The 18,155-nt window shown below is 53.6% G+C and overlaps 1 protein-coding gene and 1 long non-coding RNA gene across 7 annotated transcripts in view; one reads left to right on the forward strand and one right to left on the reverse strand.

Annotated features, from left to right (window-relative positions):
* The window catches only part of RNF220 (ring finger protein 220), a 253,434-nt gene extending 236,216 nt beyond the window's left edge, over positions 1-17,218 (forward strand). For 2 of the 6 annotated variants that reach the window (XM_032247343.1, XM_032247347.1), the window contains 9 exons: positions 858-979; positions 1,342-1,474; positions 10,221-10,317; positions 10,520-10,606; positions 10,746-10,801; positions 10,935-11,013; positions 15,153-15,261; positions 15,404-15,478; positions 16,209-17,218. In XM_032247343.1, the coding sequence (XP_032103234.1) occupies positions 858-979; positions 1,342-1,474; positions 10,221-10,317; positions 10,520-10,606; positions 10,746-10,801; positions 10,935-11,013; positions 15,153-15,261; positions 15,404-15,478; positions 16,209-16,280 (830 nt within the window). In that variant the 3' untranslated portion in view covers positions 16,281-17,218. Of the gene's footprint in view, positions 1-857; positions 980-1,341; positions 1,475-10,220; positions 10,318-10,519; positions 10,607-10,745; positions 10,802-10,934; positions 11,014-11,723; positions 11,852-14,724; positions 14,782-15,152; positions 15,262-15,403; positions 15,479-16,208 lie in introns of those variants that run through there. The other 4 variants (XM_032247342.1, XM_032247344.1, XM_032247345.1 and 1 more) reach the window with 4 other exon arrangements.
* LOC116529452 lies at positions 551-10,989 on the reverse strand. The gene is made up of 2 exons (XR_004259512.1): positions 10,885-10,989; positions 551-1,768 (listed from the first exon to the last, which is right to left on the reverse strand). It is a non-coding gene; the product is annotated as an uncharacterized LOC116529452 (long non-coding RNA).
* Positions 17,219-18,155: the final 937 nt, after the last annotated feature.

Raw genomic sequence — 18,155 nt, forward strand, 5'->3', positions numbered from 1 at the left:
AGGGCTGCAGAGAGGGATTAGTGAGCTAATTAGAAATGATTGCATCGCTCAGCATTAATTAGCAGTGCTGTGGGCTTGCAGTGTGCACTTTGGAACTGAGCCCCCTGCGGGACAACATGGCAGGCAGCCCTCTGCCTCCAGGGCCTGCCAGCCCCTCTGTACTGATTAGAAATGATGGAACAGGTTTGGGTGGGCACAGTAAGGGCTGCCTTCTCAGGGTTCCCTGAGCCTTCTGACCCAGCTGCCAAAGGTCTGACCCAGACCCTCTTACCTTTATGACTGAGCCTCAGTCTCCTCTTCTGTAAAATGGGATTTGTGGACATCAAGAAATTCTTCCTGGTGAGATTCTAGGTGGGATGCTAGAAGCTGTACCTCCAGGTTCTTGGCCCGGGAACAAAAGAGGTTTTAGTTGATGAGTGAACGGCAGGCCAAGTTAGGTCACTGGAGGGACCTTAGGTTCTGGCCAAGAGATACTCTTTAGAGTTGTATTTTCTGACACCAAAAGAGCTCATGGTCTTGGCCTTCTGGATTGAGACCTAGCAACATGGAGTGTCTTTGCCCATTGGACTCTTACTGAACATGGCCGATAGAAAGGTATGGGTAGACCTTGCATCAGCTGTGGCCAAAGAGTGGACCTACTCCCTGGCTTAGTTAGCACCAGTCTCCTCCCCAGGTGCTCTTGGCAAAGCCCAGTCCCCAAAGGAGCAGGAGATACTTCAAGATGAGGGCCAGATCAGACACTGAATAAAAAGGCTAATGGCTGGCAAGAGGTCAGGATGTGTCAGCTCCACTGGGACCCTGGGGGCTACGGTGACCGCCTGCTTGTTCTGTGCTTTGTTTTCGGTTTCTTCGTGCAGCTCGGATTGGGAAAATGAAACGGAGGAAGCAAGATGAAGGGCAGGTATGTCCCCTGTGCAACCGCCCCCTGGCAGGATCGGAGCAGGAGATGAGTAGGCATGTGGAGCATTGCCTTTCTAAGGTAGAGGGGCCATCACCACCCACCTTCCTTCCCTACCCCCTTCCTCCGACACTAGCTGCTGACTGCCCCTGAATCTGTGGGCTCTTGGGGTCTCCATGTGGTCTCAGCAGCTTCTTCCCCTCTGTCCACTGTGCTTTCCCCCTGCTTTCACTCTCACTCATTCCCCCCTTGGGCTCTAGTGGAAAACTATTGGGAAGACGACCAGGCCTTTGACCTCTAAATTGGTTTGCTTCAAAGGAGCCCTAGAGCTGAGGGCCCGTTTGGCACACCACAGCTAAGGCTAGAGCTGTGCCTTTGTTGCAGACTCTGGGGAGCAGGTGGGGAGGCCTGGGCCCAGCATGATCCTGCTCTGCTGTTCACAGAGGGAAGGCTCCTGCATTGCTGAGGATGATGCTGTGGACATCGAGCATGAGAACAACAACCGCTTTGAGGAATATGAGTGGTGTGGGCAGAAGCGGATACGGGCCACCACTCTCCTGGAAGGTGGCTTCCGAGGTATAAGCAGCTGACACATAGACAGTGGCACTCTGGTGCCAGGCCTCTGCTGGGTATCCCTCTGTTGGGAGCCAAAAGGCTGAGGCTGGTGGCTGGTCATCCCTCCGTTCTACCACATGGGAACTGCTGCTGGTGGGGCTCCTTTGTGACCGTGCTGCCTGCCTGTGATGTGCATATTAAAATGGATGTATTTGGGTGGGGAAATGGAATTGTGAGGCTGCAAGCTAGGAATGACGAGGGGGGCTCTCAGCCTCGGGTGATGCATTGAAGGTGACAGCCAAGCCGCGTTAGCACCTGCATAAAATATTAAAGGGACGGTTATGCATTTATCACTCCATCCCTCTTAAGGCTGATAAATGAGAATCCAGCAACCTGCTATACACCTCCAGCACTGGGGGCCCTGAGGGCTTCCAGGCAAACACATTGGATTTTCCTCCTCCTCCTCTTCAGCCCTATGTCAGGGAAATCAGTTACAGAGGAGAGAGTGAGTTATGGCAAAATTTGACCTCCCTTGAGCTTCATTGGTGAATCTAATTTTAGCTCTGACCCATCCCTTCTCCCTGGGCGCCCTCTGCCCTGAAGCAAGAGGGGCCTGGACCCAGCTGCTCCCTGCTTCCCTTGGGCTCTCCCCAGTTGCCACAAAGGAGTGTGCAGGGCCTGCCCATCTCCAGTGCCCTCCCAGCTTCTTGGAGGGGCAAGGCTTGGCACTCCCCACCAGGTTAGACAGCAGAATCGGTTGGGTACCCAGGGTCAATGTCGTCTTGTTAAACTCCCCAGCCTTGGGCAGGGGAAGGGGGAGCTGTCTGCCTCTTGGCCTCCAGCTCTTCTCTGTTTCTGTGCACGAGCACAGCTGGTACTGCAGCTTGTGGTCATTAAGTGAGCCAATCTGCTTCCCGTCTGCCTCTGTTCTCTGGGCAGCACCTTTGGGAGTACTGCTGTGTATGGTCCCTGGGGAATCTCACAGCAGCTGGGAAGGAGTTCTCTGCCTCCTTGGGGCCATGCTACCTGGGCGGGTGCTGAGGAGTGGTCTCTGCAGGGCAGTCCAGTGCAGACTGGCTCCACGAAGGGGCTAAGAGCCCAGATGGGACATTATGCCTTTGGGCCTCTCTCACATTACCCAAGCGTTTGGGGGCAAGCCAATACATAAATCAGGAAGGTTAGTCGGATCAAACTGTCTCCCTGAGCCAGAGCTGGAGAGCGTTAATATGCCATTTCACTCATCCTGTACTGGAGCCTTAAAGTGTCTGAGGCCCTGGAAGAGTCAGCAGCAGAGCTGACGATCATCTGTCCCATGAGTTGGATGCAGGGGTGTCCGGTGCAGCCGTGCAGGGTCAGTTCCAGCGTGCCGCTCTGGGTTAGCTCTGTTGGCAGCTGCAACTGCTCACATCTTCCATTGCTGTGGCAACTTCTTAGGTTCCTTGGCATAGAGCTGGGCCTAATGGCTTCTGGGCACCAGACAGGGCTTGCAGAGGATAAAGCTGCAAAGGGCCTGCTGATTTGACAAAGTATTTCCCCTGTGCTGGGATGCACTTGCAGAGCAGTGTGAAGGGCTCTTAGGCCCTGGGCGGGTATCCGTTTTCCCTGAGTGTTTACACTGTGAGGTTGTTCCTTTCAAGAATTCCTGAGGGGAGTTCAAAGGGGGCTTTTCTTTGAGCGATTTGGAGAGCGAGAATGAGAGTGAGACTTGAAGAGGGAACAGGGGCCGGAGGTGCCTTTATCTGCAGAGAATTGCTCCAGCTTTCCTGATAGAAGCTGCTGCCGCCTCTTAAACAGCTTAGTGCAGTCAAAAGACAGGCAGACTTGAAAGGCTGTTTTACAGTGAGATCAGCGGGGGCCACGAGGCAGAGAGCGGGGCACAGTGGAGCGGAGGAGGCAGGCTCCTCGGTGGGGGGGCTATCAAAGGGAGGCCCTGGCTGATCCCTACTGCCTCTGCCCCCAAAGTCCTGTCTGCAAAAGCTGGCCATCTGTCAGCCTACCCTCCCTGACCAGGACCGATAGCCCTGACTCTTGGGGGGCTGGGTGTGGCCCCACCGGGCGGGCTGGTGTCAGTGCAGCGCATTGATCGCCCGCCGGGCGGGCCGGGCCGCAAGCCGGGCAGCGCGTGCTTAATGTGATTGAAAGGCAGTTAAAATGGCGGTGACCTTTTCAGGAGGAATTAGATTGCCTGCCAAGACCGGTTAGAGGGAGTGATAACGCCAGCTGAAGAAGCTGCCCAGCCGACTTCAGAGAGAGGGAGGCAGAGGCAGGATGAGCAGGCTAGTGGCGAGGCCCATTTAAACTGCGCTGTGCATGCTGACAGAACAGAGATTGCTGTCCTTGTTAGATATGAAAGAAGTGAAGAATTGCAGATAAGTACCTGTATCCCATCATCCCCATCCCTCCTCCTAGACTAGGGCCCCTTCATCATCCTCAGCAAAGCTTCCCACCAGGCCCCCTGGGGTTGGTCTGATGGATCACATGGGTTACCTCAAATGTAATCTGCTGTGGGAAGCAGTGAGCAAGCAAGAGTTTCGGTTGAGACACTTGGCTGAGGGGAACAGCCTTAGAGATGGTGACCTGGGGTTACTGAGGAGAAGCTCCAGATAGCTCGGATTGGTATTTTAGGACAAAATAACCAGACAGAACAGGTGAGCACTGAAGTAGGTCCCACTGGAGTTAGATTTTTGAAAAGACTAAAGGAAATAGGTTTTATTTCAAGAAAGTAAGTTGGAAGGAATTTTTGCTGCCTTGGAGGCACTTTGGCTTTCCCAATTCTAGAAGAAATACTTCAGCTGTGTGCCCAAGCTGTTGATTGTCCTTTCAGAACCATAGATTTTCTTTTTTTTTTGAGACGGAGTTTCGCTTTTGTTACCCAGGCTGGAGTGCAATGGCGCGATCTCGGCTCACCGCAACCTCCGTCTCCTGGGTTCAGGCAATTCTGCCTCAGCCTCCTGAGTAGCTGGGATTACAGGCACGCGCCACCATGCCCAGCTAATTTTTTGTATTTTTTTTTTAGTAGAGACGGGGTTTCACCATGTTGACCAGGATGGTCTCGATCTCTTGACCTCGTGATCCACCCGCCTCGGCCTCCCAAAGTGCTGGGATTACAGGCTTGAGCCACCGCGCCCGGCCAGAACCATAGATTTTCTAACCTGCTCCTGCTGTTTACATAAAGGGCAGAACGCAGAGCCTAGTGTGTCCCCAACATTCCACTAAGAGATCTGCAGTTAGGGAAAAAAGATGCTTTTCCTGGGCACCATGGAAAACCTGGGCAGGACAAGGGGCATCTGGGCTAGAGAAGCAGACCACAGGGGAAACCTAACTATACAGCCCTTAAGACAAGCCTGCTTCCACCTGTAGTCTAAGGAGGTATGTGACTCAGGAGCCATGCCTTTCCTCTCTTGTCCTCCATCTGGCTCCTGGATCCTGGAGAAGAGGCCTACAGTGGTGAGCCGTAGTCCCTCCTGTGTGTTGGTTTCCAGTGAGAGTTCACCCAACTGCATTTGAGGAGCCAGAGCTCCTCATATCTGGAAGGGACATGCTGGAGAGAGGACATGGGAATGATTGGTTTCAAGTCAGGTGGCAATGATGTGGGCATAAGAGTGGTGAGATGGAGGAATTTCCCAGGAAGCTTCACAGGAAATGGAAGCCTGCAACTGTATCTTTAAGCCCTGGAGGTGAATGCATTTCTAAAATCCAGCATGAAGCCCCTTTGAACCAAACAGGTGGAGTGAGTAGGGAGGAAAAGGGTGTTAAGACAGTCAGCAGTGCATGGTGTCTGCCCTGTCCAGATCCTGACCTGAGGTGTTTCTTATCTTTCATGAGTTCCTTAGATATAAGCTGCTTCCAAGTAGCTGAATGAGAAATCATGAAGCAAACAGGCAGAGCAGCTTTGGCACAAATCTTTTTTTTTTTTTTTTTTGAGACAGAGTCTCACTTTATCTCCCAGGCTGGAGGCTAGAGTGCAATGGCACAATCTCACCTTACTGCAACCTCCACCCCCCAGGTTCCAGAGGTTTTCCTGCTAGCCTCTCAAGTAGGGGATTACAGCATGTGCAACGATGCCTGGCTGATTTTTGTGGTTTTAGTAGAGATGGGGTTTAACCATGTTGGCCAGGCTGGTCTCAAACTCCTGGCCTCAAGTGATCCACCTGCCTTGGCCTCCCAAAGTGCTGGGATTACAGATGTGAGCCACCACATCCAGCCTGACACAATCTTTTATCTGGCTATTTCTTGATAAAACTTCAGTGCCAGAAGTATGAGGCAAGCGGGTAAGAGGTGTTGTAAGCCCCAGGGCATGGGCACATAGGCCTTGCCCTAGCTGCTGCCTCCTTTGGTGTGCCAGTTCTCCAGAGAAGGGAGCCCCAGGTGCTAATGTCCCCCAGTGTAGCTGTGCTCCTAGTCCCAGCCAGTGGCAGGTGTTGGAACAACACACTGCTCGAGGCGGCCTCGGAGTGGAGAGGGTTGGGCTGCTGCCCTCTGACTCCCCACCACCTTCAGTTATCTCTGTCGCCTGTTGGGAGGGGTGAGGAGAGGTGCAGGGCACCAAGGAGCAAGGCACCTTCTGTCCCCTGTGGCAGCTGACGGGATTTAATCGCCTTTTGGAACACAATTGTTAAGCTAGGACAGAGGGAGTGCAGGCAGAAGGAGCAAGTATCAATGGTTTTAAACGGCGTCTGTCTCTCTGCGTCTCTCCTGATGTGAGGCAGTGAAACACGTTATCGAGGAGGCCCGGAAAGTGGCTAAGTGCGTTTGACACACGCCAACTCCCTGCCTCCACACTGGATAATTGCATTGTCAACTGTTCAGCGAGGTGGCAGGTGACACTGCAGGCCGATTGATTGTCCCGCATCACAGCTCCCCAGACTGTCAGCTCCCCAATCGATGGCGTTTACACAAGACACCGTAACTGCATCTGTAACTAATTCCAGTGTAAAACTCTCCGGAAGCTGCTGCCCTGCCCTCCGTGTTGGAGAGCGCAGGCCTCTGGAGGGCCCTGAGACTTTCCTTTCTCCCTGGGCTCTGGTTTTGTTGGGAGCAGCAGGTGAGGAAATCAATGGCTCCTTTTTTGTGGTTTCAGGTTCCAGGACGATACTGCCCCCAGTAAACGGGCATCTCCAGTTTCTCAATCGATCATCTGATCAATTGATTAAATTAACAGTGATTTTTTCCCCCCTCCCTTCTCAATGACCTAGGAAGAAATGAGTTTATGGGAGAAGAGTCATTTTTATAAAATGTAGACCTGTGTTTCATTTCTGCACTTAGCCCTCTCCCTCTTTGTTGCTAAGTTTTCACTCTGAGGAGAAGGATTTTTTTTTTTTCATTTCCCATGCCACCAGGCAACTCTGGCACTACCCTACTGAGTATCACTGACCATCAGGCTTAGGTTGCCTATGGGTGGGGGCCCAGGCCGTTATGCCACTTTAAGATGGGGCAGAACTGCAGCAAGGGGGCCTCCCTGGTGACTGAAGGGTACTCTAGGTCATCTTGGAGGTCCGGGGAGCTGAGTTCCTTCCCTGGATAGTAGCAATAGGAGTGGCAGCTTGCCTGTTATCCCTGGAGCTACATGGAAGAGGAGCCAGAGACTTGGAAAGGAGCTGTCTGTGCCATCTTGCCTCTGAGTACTGGCTTGGGATATTCCAGCAGCTGAGAACATAAAATGACTGTGGAGCCTTCCTCTCCAAGCAGGAGGGGGGGCAAGCTGGCGGGGGCGCTGTCTGCATAAAACGGCTTTATGGCCATTTCTTTTTATTATGATTCTGCCAGAAGTCAGCAAGTGACATTTCATTAAGAAAATAAAGTTTAATGTGCTGGGAAAGAGGTTGGAGCAGGCTGGGGCAGCACAAGAGTAAAACTAGCAGCAGCAGCCTGTTCTGAACACCTGTGGGGGTAGGGAGAGGTTCCCAACATCTGTCTCAGTGGGAGGGGTCAGGGTCAGAGTGAATGGCTCAGACCAGAGGCAGAGGCCTTTTCTTTGGCAAAGAAAGCGTGTCGTGCTGTCCATCCTGCCTGACTGGCCAGAGGAACAAAGTGGCTGCCCAGCTGGGAGCTGGGATCTGATAAGGAAAGTTGTGTCCTGAGAGGTTTCTCCAGGCCACCAGCTAACTAGGAACTAATAGAGCAGTGTTTAGCCAGTACTGCTAGGATGTGCTGTGTGGCATCAGCCATGAGCCTGGCCAGCTCTGCTGGGTAATGCTGAGATCACAACAGTGCGTCAAACTTGGGACCTTGCAGCTTCTGGTCTGGTAAGGGACAGTGACAATATATGGTAATATGATTTTGGAGTTAACACAGGAGTCTGGATGGACACCAGGGAAGGGACACCTGTGTATAAGAACCTGGGAAGCCCCATCCGCCACGCAGAACACCTTGAGGATAGGGATCAGATCTTGAAGCTCTCTATTCTCAGCATGGAGACAAACAGGAAAAGCCCAATAGAGGTGGAAAGAATGGTGTTGAGGTGAGAGTTCTTTCCTTTAGCAGGGATTTAGAGAGCAGCTGCTCTGTGTAGGCACTGTGAGTTAATGGTAGGAGGCACCGTTGGGCTGAGTCAGACTTGCAAAAGGAGGAAGCATGTGTATTGTAGACCAGGAGGGAGAAGGTTCTAGGCAGAGAGCAGGAGGTGCGGAAGCATGGGGGCATGAGAAAGCACTTAGGATTTGGGAGACCACAGTAGCTATGTTCAATGGAGTATGGGTCCTGGGCCAGGCATGGTAGGCAGTAAGACTGCAGAGAAAAGGACTTCAGGCCACAGGGCTGCTTTACATGTTGAGAAGCTGGGGCTTTTCCTGGCAGCTTTGGGGTACCTGTTTTCTCTGCTTTGCCATGGAGCCATACTGGGTTCACATGTGGTGCTAGGGTTCTCTGCTTTCCACTTATAAGGCAGAACTAGGCTGAGCAGAGGATGAGGCCGGCTGCTGAGCTGCATGTACCTGGGGAAGGGGGGTTGTCAGGGCTTGGGGGCCACAAGCTATAAGTGAACCTGATAGCTACATTCTGATTGATGGTAGAGTTTGTCTCCCAAACTGTCAGAGGGTTTATAGAGGTGCCACTCACCCACAAGGCGGGAATTGCTTGTCAGGACACCTGGCCGTGAACAGGAGACAGAGCTGTAACTTGGTGTTTTCTCAGCTTAATGGCCCTGCTGCTGACCTGCCTGCTGCCTCAAGTGTGTCAGTGCCTCAGGATAGAGGGCAAATGAGGACTGTCAGGGAGAGGTGGAGCCCAGGCAGTGCCCAGCATCTTTCTTTCCCAGGGCTGCTTACCTTCGGGGCGGGTGGTATCTGTGTGAGACCAGAGACTGGTGGGGTTAGAAGGGAGAAGGATCAAGACTCAGTGTTTTTCAGAGCTTGAAAGATGGAGAACATTCCAGATGGGGTGAATAGCATGAGCAGGGGTCTTAAGAGCAGGATATGCAAGGTATGTTTGGGGTTTGGTGAGCAGCCTCTGTGTCCACATGCATGGCATTTGCGGAGTGAATAAGTAGAGAGCGAGAGTAGAGACATAGATGGATCCAGATCTTCACAGATCTGGCTGAGGAGCCTGGGCTTGGTTGTGCATGCATTAGGGGGCCATTGATGGGTTTGGAGCAGGAGGAAAAGTGGTCAAAACTCAGTGGTAAGCAGAATGAGGGAGCAGACAGGAGGCCTGAAGACCCCTTACAAGACATACCCTAATGAGAGTATAAGGACCTGAGAGGAAAGAATGGACAAGCAGAAATGCCTGATATCATCAGGCAGAACACTGAGCTGCTTCCTCACTTTAAGGATTTCCTTGTTGATCCCAATAGCCATAGTCTTTTGTCCCTGGCAAGGCTGTGCTGGCTAGTGAGGTGTGGTCTGAGACTCACTGGGAAGAAGTGGGAAGCTGGGGGGAGCAGCTCTGTAGCCCTTGACCCTGGGCTATCAGGAAGGGCAGTCCGGGAAGTCAGAGAAATCACCTGGCAGGTGAGCAGGCCTGGTGTAGCCCCTGCAGTTCGCCCCTCCGCATGAGCTGAGAGTCCTCCTGTGGCTGTGCCAGATGCACCTCAGGGTCAGCCGCCTGCCTGGCCGATGGCCTGGCCTCCGCCCAGCCTGGCTGCCTTCATGGACTGGTTTGAGAAGTAGGTGTGCATGCCTGTCCTCCCTCGTCTGTCCCTTTTTAATCCCTTTGTAACTGCACTTGTCCAGGAATCTGGGCTGAGTGAGGTGGAGATGAATAATTAATGTCAGGCGCTTCAGACACCAAATATTTGAACAGCTGCCTAGTGTTTTTGCTGGCAAGGACCTAGCGGCCAAAATCAGGATGTTGGCCGGGGGTACCACTCTGTGGCTCTGATTGGCCTTAGCCAGCCTGTTCTCTCCTCTGATGGACTTGTCAGGATGGATAATAGGGCATAGGGGAGGCCCAGCTCCTTTCCTGTGAAATTCCTAGACCTGAAATTTTCTGTCCTCTTCCTGTTCTTCCTAGACCTGGAATATAGGTGGACAGCAGGCCTGGGGCTGAGTGTCCCCCAAGGATGTGACATAATGTATGAATGGGCTAGTTTATGAGCAGAGACCACTTGGAGCAGCATGCGGTGGCAGGGAAAGATGAGGTTTGCAGAGTGAAGGGCCTGAAATGTCAGGGTTAGGGGCACTGAAGTATCTGGCTGTATATATCCCAGGCCCAAGTTTCCCTCTGGACCTTATGATGTCCAAAGCCTAACCCCTACCTGGAGGCAACAGGAGGGGCACCCTTGGCCTAGTCTTATTGTCCCCAGGCCCTCCTCACACCCTGCTTCCCACAGGCTCTGGCTTCATCATGTGCAGCGGCAAAGAGAATCCGGACAGTGATGCTGACTTGGATGTCGATGGGGATGACACTCTGGAGTATGGGAAGCCACAGTATCCTTGGAGCACCATGGGGGCTGGCAGGGCTGATGGGGCAGGCCACAGAGAATAAGAAAAGTAGCTTTCTCTGGTATTCACCTGCGCCACCCCCTGGGCCAGAGTCTCAGCTTTGGCCAGGAGGAGCACGCTCTCCTGAGGATTCAACCCTATGGCCTGCTGCAAAATTAGGATCCATTGTCCTTGACCACCACACCAGATACACAGAGGCTGACGTCATCCCCTGCACAGGCGAGGAGCCTGGTGAAGCCAAGGAGAGAGAGGCACTCCGGGGCGCAGTCCTAAAGCAAGTGTGGGCACTGGCTTGGGCAGGTGGGGCAGAGAGACAGGAAGCCCTGAGGCAGGGGTCAACCCAGTACTGACCCTCAGGGCTGTCCTGCCTGCCTTCAGGCCTGATTTTGTTCTTCCTCCCTCCTTTCCTCCAGTGGTGGCCCTCCCAGCACGCGTATCACGCCTGAGTTCTCTAAATGGGCCAGTGACGGTAAGTCCTGCCCCAGGTTAGGAATAATGGGGGAGAGGTGGCATTCCTGGATGGTGGTAACTGACTCAAGCCCAACCCCTCACCTGTGCTGCCCAGTCTGGCTGGAGTGTGAGTTGCCCCTCTGTCCCAGCAGAGATGCCATCCACCAGCAATGGTGAAAGTAGCAAGCAGGAGGCCATGCAGAAGACCTGCAAGAACAGTGACATTGAGAAGTAAGTGTTTGGCCAAGAGGGGGCCCTGGGATGGTGGTACTGGGAGGAGGGGCGCTTTGCTGCAGGAAGGCCTGCTGCCAGGGCTTCTGCTTCCCAAGTGCAGCTCAGTGCTGCTGCCCTGGGCACACAGCCGGCAGTGGAGCCCAGCTGGTGCTAAGCGTGACTCTGTGAATTGATCGCTGGGCCACGGCCCCAGGAGCCTTGGCGGAGGGAGGAGCAGTCCGCCCGCTTGCCTGCCCGCTACAGCGGCCTCCGCCCGGGGAATGTGATGTATGGCCGCCCAGCCCAGCTGGCGCACTTGATTCATCTCCAGTTTCTGTTTCTTAATCGGGAGCTAAATTGGTTTCATTTTTCTTGTCCCGGGTGGCACTCGCAGTGGGTTTTAGGCAGGAACATCAGGTCTCATCACTTCGGGTAGGAATTTTTGGCCTGGGTTCTCTGACAGAGGAAAAGGGATCCATTAGCGCTTCGCCCAGGGCTGGGCAACCCCTGGGCTGGATCCCTGGGAATCACAGGATTTGTTATCAGCTGGGCATTTCCCTGCCTTTCCAGAAGCCCAAGGAAGGCCAGTTCTGGCCTCAGGAGATGGCATTGTCCAGTCTGGCTGCCTGGTACTGCTGCCATTGGTCATTGCTTAACTCCAGTACCCACCCCACCCTCTGACTGCAGGCTAGGTTGCCTGGGGTTAAAAGGCAGCCTCTTCATTCCAGGGCCAGTGTTCCATCTTGCCTTCTGCCAGGAGAGTGGATTGCAGGCCGGTGCAGGGCCGGGTCGGTGGCCCAGGGTCACCTCCCATTTGTTTCCCTCCATTTTGTGTTGTCATAAATTCATTCCAGTCCGTTGTGGTTGATCAGTTTATCTCGGCCGGGGCTGCGAGTGCTGCTGGCATGATGTATGGGCCGCGGCGCAGGGCCCGGCTGCCCATGAATCACTGCAGCTGCTCCGTGTCAGCGCCGGAGCGGGCTGTATGGGTTCGGCGCAACCAGCTTGTTGGGGGGAGGAATGACGTATGGATGTTTATTTAATAATTCTCTCCTACTCCAGCTGAGCGGGGCAGGCGGGGTTGTAAGGGGCACCCACCCTCGTCTGGAGGGGCTGCTCATAAATCAGAAAGACAAGATCATTAATCAGGGATGGCGCCCGAGTGGGAGGTAGGGGCAGAGCCAGTGGTTTCCATGAAGGTACAACCCACCCAAGGCTAGGGGAAGCCAGGATTTCTGTCCCACCTGTGTGAGCACAGGCACCCGGAGGCAGGGATCTCTATGATGAGGTAGAGACTGGCTCAGTCATGTGCAGAGCTCTCCACTGGGTCTGGATCTGCTGAAATTGGGGTGACTTCTCTATTTCTTATCCTAGATCTGTTTTACCACTCAGGGAAAGGGAAACATAGGATGCCATGGCTTCCTCCAGGAATCCCCACCCCATCCCCTGGAGGGACTCAGGAATAGCCCACAGCCATCCTGGACCAGGAGTTGGAGGATTGGGTATTTCCCCAGAGCAAAGATCAGAGGGCAGGTGTGTGCTGACCACACCCAGGATAGGTAGGCTCTCTAAAGTTGGTTATTGGTCCTCAGTGTGGCCTTGTAGCTCTTGGAGATGGCATGGGAAATGGCCTTGCTCTCTCTTGGCCTCATTCTTTTTTGCCATTCCAGCTTTAGTTGTCTGATGTGGGGTCTAGGAGTTAGTTCTCCATTCTGGGGTAGGCTGCTCCCAGCTGCAGGCCTTAGTTTCCCCATCTTTGAAATAACCATGTAGGATTAGGCAATTTCTCAGCTTAGTCCTTGGAGTGGAAGGGAGCACAGCTACAAATCCTTGTCACCTTATTAGGAATTTATCTATAATTCAGACGGGGATGGCACATATGGCACTGTGCAAAATGCCAGGGAAGGAGCCTGCTATTTGGATGTTTGTGAGGGGGGAAGGGGTGGTAAAGGCTTAAAAGAGCCAGAGGGGTAAATGGAAGCCCCCAGGGATTCAGCCAGTACCAGGGGGAACTAGTCAGAGCCTTTCTTGGCATCCCTGGAGAGAGGCAAGGCAGAGAGAGAGTCATGGACCCTAGGGTGATGAATTTAAGTGTCCCTGATAAGGGACACAGCCACTAAGGAGTCAGCGCTCTGTGTTGCCGCTAGCTCCCCAAAAGAAAAAGACCAGAGATTGAAGTTTGTTACTGCCCATGAAATGTGACCACTACCCTCCTTGCGCTTCCATTACCACTCCCGTCCAGCAGTGACAGACCACCTGTAAGCTCTCAAGCTTCCTAAACTGATGGTCTGCCCTAGACTGCAGAACAGGTGCCCCCAGGAGACTGTCCTTGCCCACAGTCTACCTCCCTTGTGATTCCCCCACCTCAGTCCAGCCTCTGCTTCCTGATTGAGTACATCTGTGAAACACGAGCTGTTCTGTACCCTGCTCTTCCAGCATGCTCAGCAGGTTCCTGCTGCCCACGAGATGATCTTCAGCTCCTTCAGGTGTGGCATTTGAGGCCCTCCTGCACGCCGTCTCCCTTCTCACGGTAGCACTTTGCCTACACATGGGCCTTCTAGCCAGACTGGGATGATAGCCTCTGTTTCTGCTATTCCCTTGGCCTGGGGCACCACTTCCTCCTAGCTGTAGCCAGTATAGTCATGGTCAGTCACATAGTTATCAGTTGATCACGGAATCAGTCTGCCAGGTTTGAATTCTATCTCCCTGACTCTGTGGGGACCTTGAGCAAGCTATTTAATCTTTCTGTGCTTTAGTTTCTTTGTATATAAAATGGAGATATTAGAATCTTCTCATGGGGTTTTTGTGAGGTGTAAATAAGATAATTATCAATCCCTCAGTACAATCCCTGGCATTTAGTAAGTGCTTAACAAATTTTAGCTATTTTATTTGTATGATCATTATTATTCCCTATGGCCAATCTCCTATACCATCTTTTGTACTCTTCTAGGAAGCATTCTTCTCCCTCTGTGAGCTCCCCTGGGTCCTGTTCACTTGTTTTAGGAGGGTGGGAAGGTTCCGTGAGAGAGTCCTAGGTGTTCCCTGTTCAGCATTGCAGCCCAAGGAGTCCCAGAAATGCTGAAGGGACCTTCTAGTGCCAGGCTTGGGCCACAGACCGAGGACTACCAGGGCATCTGCTATGCCTAGGAAGAAGTGACAAGGAACACTGGAGGCAGGCCTGGCTGTGGCAAAGGGACCTAGATCTCGGGGGACCCATCCAATCCTTGCGTCCAGTCCCCCTTTCCCTGGAGGTTGGACAGGCTCTTTATTCAGCAGACATTTGCCCATGCCCCATGCCCGAGGTTGGGTTCTCGGCCATAGTCAATACTGGTGGAGTAAGCAGCCTGCCCTCAAGTAACCCACACTTGGGAACTTTACACTGCTGTGGTAGAGTTCACACGGGGGTCAGAGAGCCACTGTGCAGTGCTGGCTTGGGGGTCTGGAAAAGGCTTCTGGGAGGACATGGGAACAAAACTAGGTCTGAATGATGACGCAGAGCTAGTGAGTCAGGCGAGGGGGTGCAGAGGGGTCACAGTGCAGAGGCCAAGGCAGTGAAAAAGGTGGCATGGATGGTGGCACATAGGAGTTGAGCATAAAACGCGTGGTAAGGTGCTGAGGGATGCAACAGGCTGGGGCTGCACCGAGTGTGGCAGAGCTCTACTCTGAGCTGAGCGCTGATTGTTGGAAGTCACCACAAGAGATTCGCTTTGAGAATGTGAATTCTTCCAGGTGCTGGGAGAGTGCAATGGAGATGAGGAGCCTGGAGGCAGAGAGGCTGTCTGGAAGGTTAGTGGAGGAATCAGTAGAAGACATTGGAGAGCCTGGACTAGTGGTGAGGGGAAAGAAGTGGAGAGATTCCGGAGATACTAGGAGAGAAGACAGATTGAGGTTGTTGGGAAGACTGCGAAGGAGGGGTTGAGAATGGTTCCCTGGTGTCTGGTGTAGAAACTCATCTGGATGTGAGTATAGGAACAGAGAGGGTGAGGAGTTTGGTTCTGGAATGTGGAATTTACAGATTAGGATTATCAGAGGAAGGGGCAGGCAGGGATGCCTAGGGGACATTTATGTATTTGGTTCTGGAATTCAAGGGAGATGTAGGCAGGAGGTGCAGATGGGAGATGCCAGCCTGTTACCCAGCCATGTCTTCCTTTTTACAGAATCACTGAAGATTCGGCTGTGACCACGTTTGAGGCTCTGAAGGCTCGGGTCAGAGAACTTGAACGGCAGCTATCTCGTGGGGACCGTTACAAATGCCTTATCTGCATGGTGAGCAGAAAAGAACCTAGGGTGCCCTTGGTTAGGCTTCTGCGCCCTCTGGGGGATTTGGAGAGGGTCTCTGCACTGATTTGGGCTCTTTGGAGGGTGGGCCTGCCTCAGAGTGACCCCTTCTCTGTCCCTTCCTCCCTAGGACTCGTACTCAATGCCCCTAACGTCCATCCAGTGTTGGCATGTGCACTGCGAGGAGTGCTGGCTGCGGACCCTGGTGAGGTGGCATGGGGGTCGGAGAGTGGGAGGCCATTCCAGTCACTGCCCAGATATCTGTGCTTATGCCTGAGCCTGCCTGGGGGAAGTGGGGAGCACAGGCAAGGGAGAACACAGCCAGGAGCCAGGATACTGACCTCAGCTCGCTGCCTTTCCTCCCCCACTGCAGGTTTAGTAACTTCCCCCCCTCCATGAGTTCACTGCATTCTCCCTTCCCCTCCCCTGGCCCCCGAAGGCCCACTGCATCACACATACTGGTGAGGCCCCAGGTCAGGAGGAGGCTGGCTGTGGGTAAACAGGACCAGGGCCTTGGCCCCTCCCCCTCCCATTACTAAGCTCCTTCTGCTCCTGCCCCTGTTCTTCGCTCAGGAGCAGCCATTAAAATGTCGCCCGGAGACAGCAATAAAAGGCTCGGACGTGGGCTCTGTGTCCTGATCAAAGGCCGTGTGTAATCTTGTTAGGGCTGCGGCTGCCACAGCTGGACCCAGCCTTGTTCTCATTACCGGGGCTCCTGCTGCGGGGCTGGCCAGGCGGTTTGATCCTGGCGTCCCACCAACACAGGAGCGTGCCTGCCTGCTCATAGAAGCTGCCTATGCGTCCCTAGCCTGGGCTGACAGGACCAAGGTCCCAGCACACACTGGTGCAGAGAGACATGGCTTCAGGCCCAGGTGCTCAACGTGCACACACGTGGCACATTGTGTAGACCAGAGTCCTCCCTGTTCTCCCTGCAGGGTGCCAAGAAGCTCTGCCCTCAGTGCAACACGATCACAGCACCCGGAGACCTGCGGAGGATCTACTTGTGAGCTATCTGCCCCAGGCAGGCCTTGCCTCCAGCAGCCCCACCTGCCCCCAGCCTCTGTGACAGTGACCCTCTCCCTTTGTACATACTTGCACACAGGTTCCCCATGTACATACATGCACATACTCACACACACATACACACACATTTACACATGCAGGACTCTGGAGCCAGAGTAGAGGCTGTGGCCCAGGCACTACCTGCTGGCTCCCACCTATGGTTTGGGGGCCATACCTGTTCCAGCTCTGTTCCCAGGGTGGGGAAGGGAGGTGGGGGTGGGGGGAGTAGTGGGGCACGGCTCCTGAGATCCAGCTCCCAGACTGACAGATGGACAGACATGCAGACACCAGACTGAAGCACATGTAATATAGACCGTGTATGTTACAATGTTGTGTATAAATGGGACAACTCCTCGCCCTCTACCTATCCCCTCCCCCTTTGGTTGTATAATTTCCTTCTTTTTTTAAGAACCCCTGGAAGCAGTGCCTCCTTCAGGGTTGGCTGGGGGCTCGGCCCATCCACCTCTGGGATACCTGCCTCTCCCTCTCCTGTGGTGTCCCTTCCCTCTCCCATGTGCTCGGTGTTCAGTGGTGTATATTTCTTCTCCCAGACATGGGGCACATGCCCCAAGGGACATGATCCTCTCCTTAGTCTTAGCTCATGGGGCTCTTTATAAGGAGTTGGGGGTTAGAGGCAGGAAACGGGAACCGAGCTGAAGCAGAGGCTGAGATGGGGGGGCTGGAGGACAGTGCTCCTGGCCACCCAGCCTCTGCTGAGAACCATTCCTGGGATTAGAGCTGCCCTTCCCAGGGAAAAAAGTGTCTCCCCGACCCTCCCATGGGCCCTATGGTGTGATGCTGTGTCTGTATATTCTATACAAAGGTACTTGTCCTTTCCCTTTGTAAACTACATTTGACATGGATTAAACCAGTATAAACAGTTGCTGCCTGTGTGTATGTGTGTGCGGAGGTGGGGGAGCTGTTGGGCGGAGGTGGGCTGAAGCAGTTAGGGGGTTAATTCCTGGCGGCAGGATGGGGGAAAGGACTTAGCTATAGGTGTGCTACACTGTGTAGGGTTGGTCGGCTCTGAGGCCCTGGAGCATTTGGCTTGGATGGGGGTTGGGCTGGGGATCTGGGCTCCTGACTATTGATGGGTAGGGACTCTAGGTTAATTCTTTATCGATGCAGAATCGTCAGCTCATTAATCACAGAAGAGGTCAGAGCTTGGGGGTATAGAGAGGATGCAAGGTCTATCCCCCAACCTAGGGCAGGAGTGGCCGTAAGCTTGGGTGCAAACACAAGCCCCAGGCCTCTATCCCTTTCTGATCCCCTGAAACATACCAGAGACCACAGTGGGATCACCATATCAGCCTCCCACGCTTTTGTTCTATTCTCCAAAGGTATCTCGAGTGACCATCGTCCCTGTAGCTACTGCCTAGATCCTCAAATGGAAAGAATGGAAACTCTGTTATCCAAGATGGACCTTCAAGTCTCCCTGTGCTCGGAGAACGAAAGCTGGGCTGCTAGCACTGGACAGATGGCACTTTGACCCCCACAGCTTCCCACTGTCAGTGAGGTAGCTCACCTTCTAGAAGCCTCCCAGGCACGTGCTCAAAGATACATGTAAGTCCTCACCGACAACAGACAGCATTTGGAGAAAAACACTCAAGGCCCCAGAGTAGCTCCACGACTCCAGACTTGTTTTGACATCTTCTTGCACACCAGGCCCATCTGCCCAAATCCCCACCGTTAGTTGCCCATATTCTCTGGGATACCCTCAGTGAATTCCTCAGAATTGGGTCCAGTTGGCAGCTGCTGCCACCCCTTGGACCCAGATGAAGACAGACAAGTCCCCCCTTGGAGCCCAGCAAAGGCCCTTC

Source organism: Sapajus apella, unplaced genomic scaffold (genome assembly GCF_009761245.1).
Source record: "Sapajus apella isolate SASKATOON/1434 unplaced genomic scaffold, GSC_monkey_1.0 scaffold62, whole genome shotgun sequence".
Lineage (NCBI taxonomy): Eukaryota > Metazoa > Chordata > Mammalia > Primates > Cebidae > Sapajus > Sapajus apella.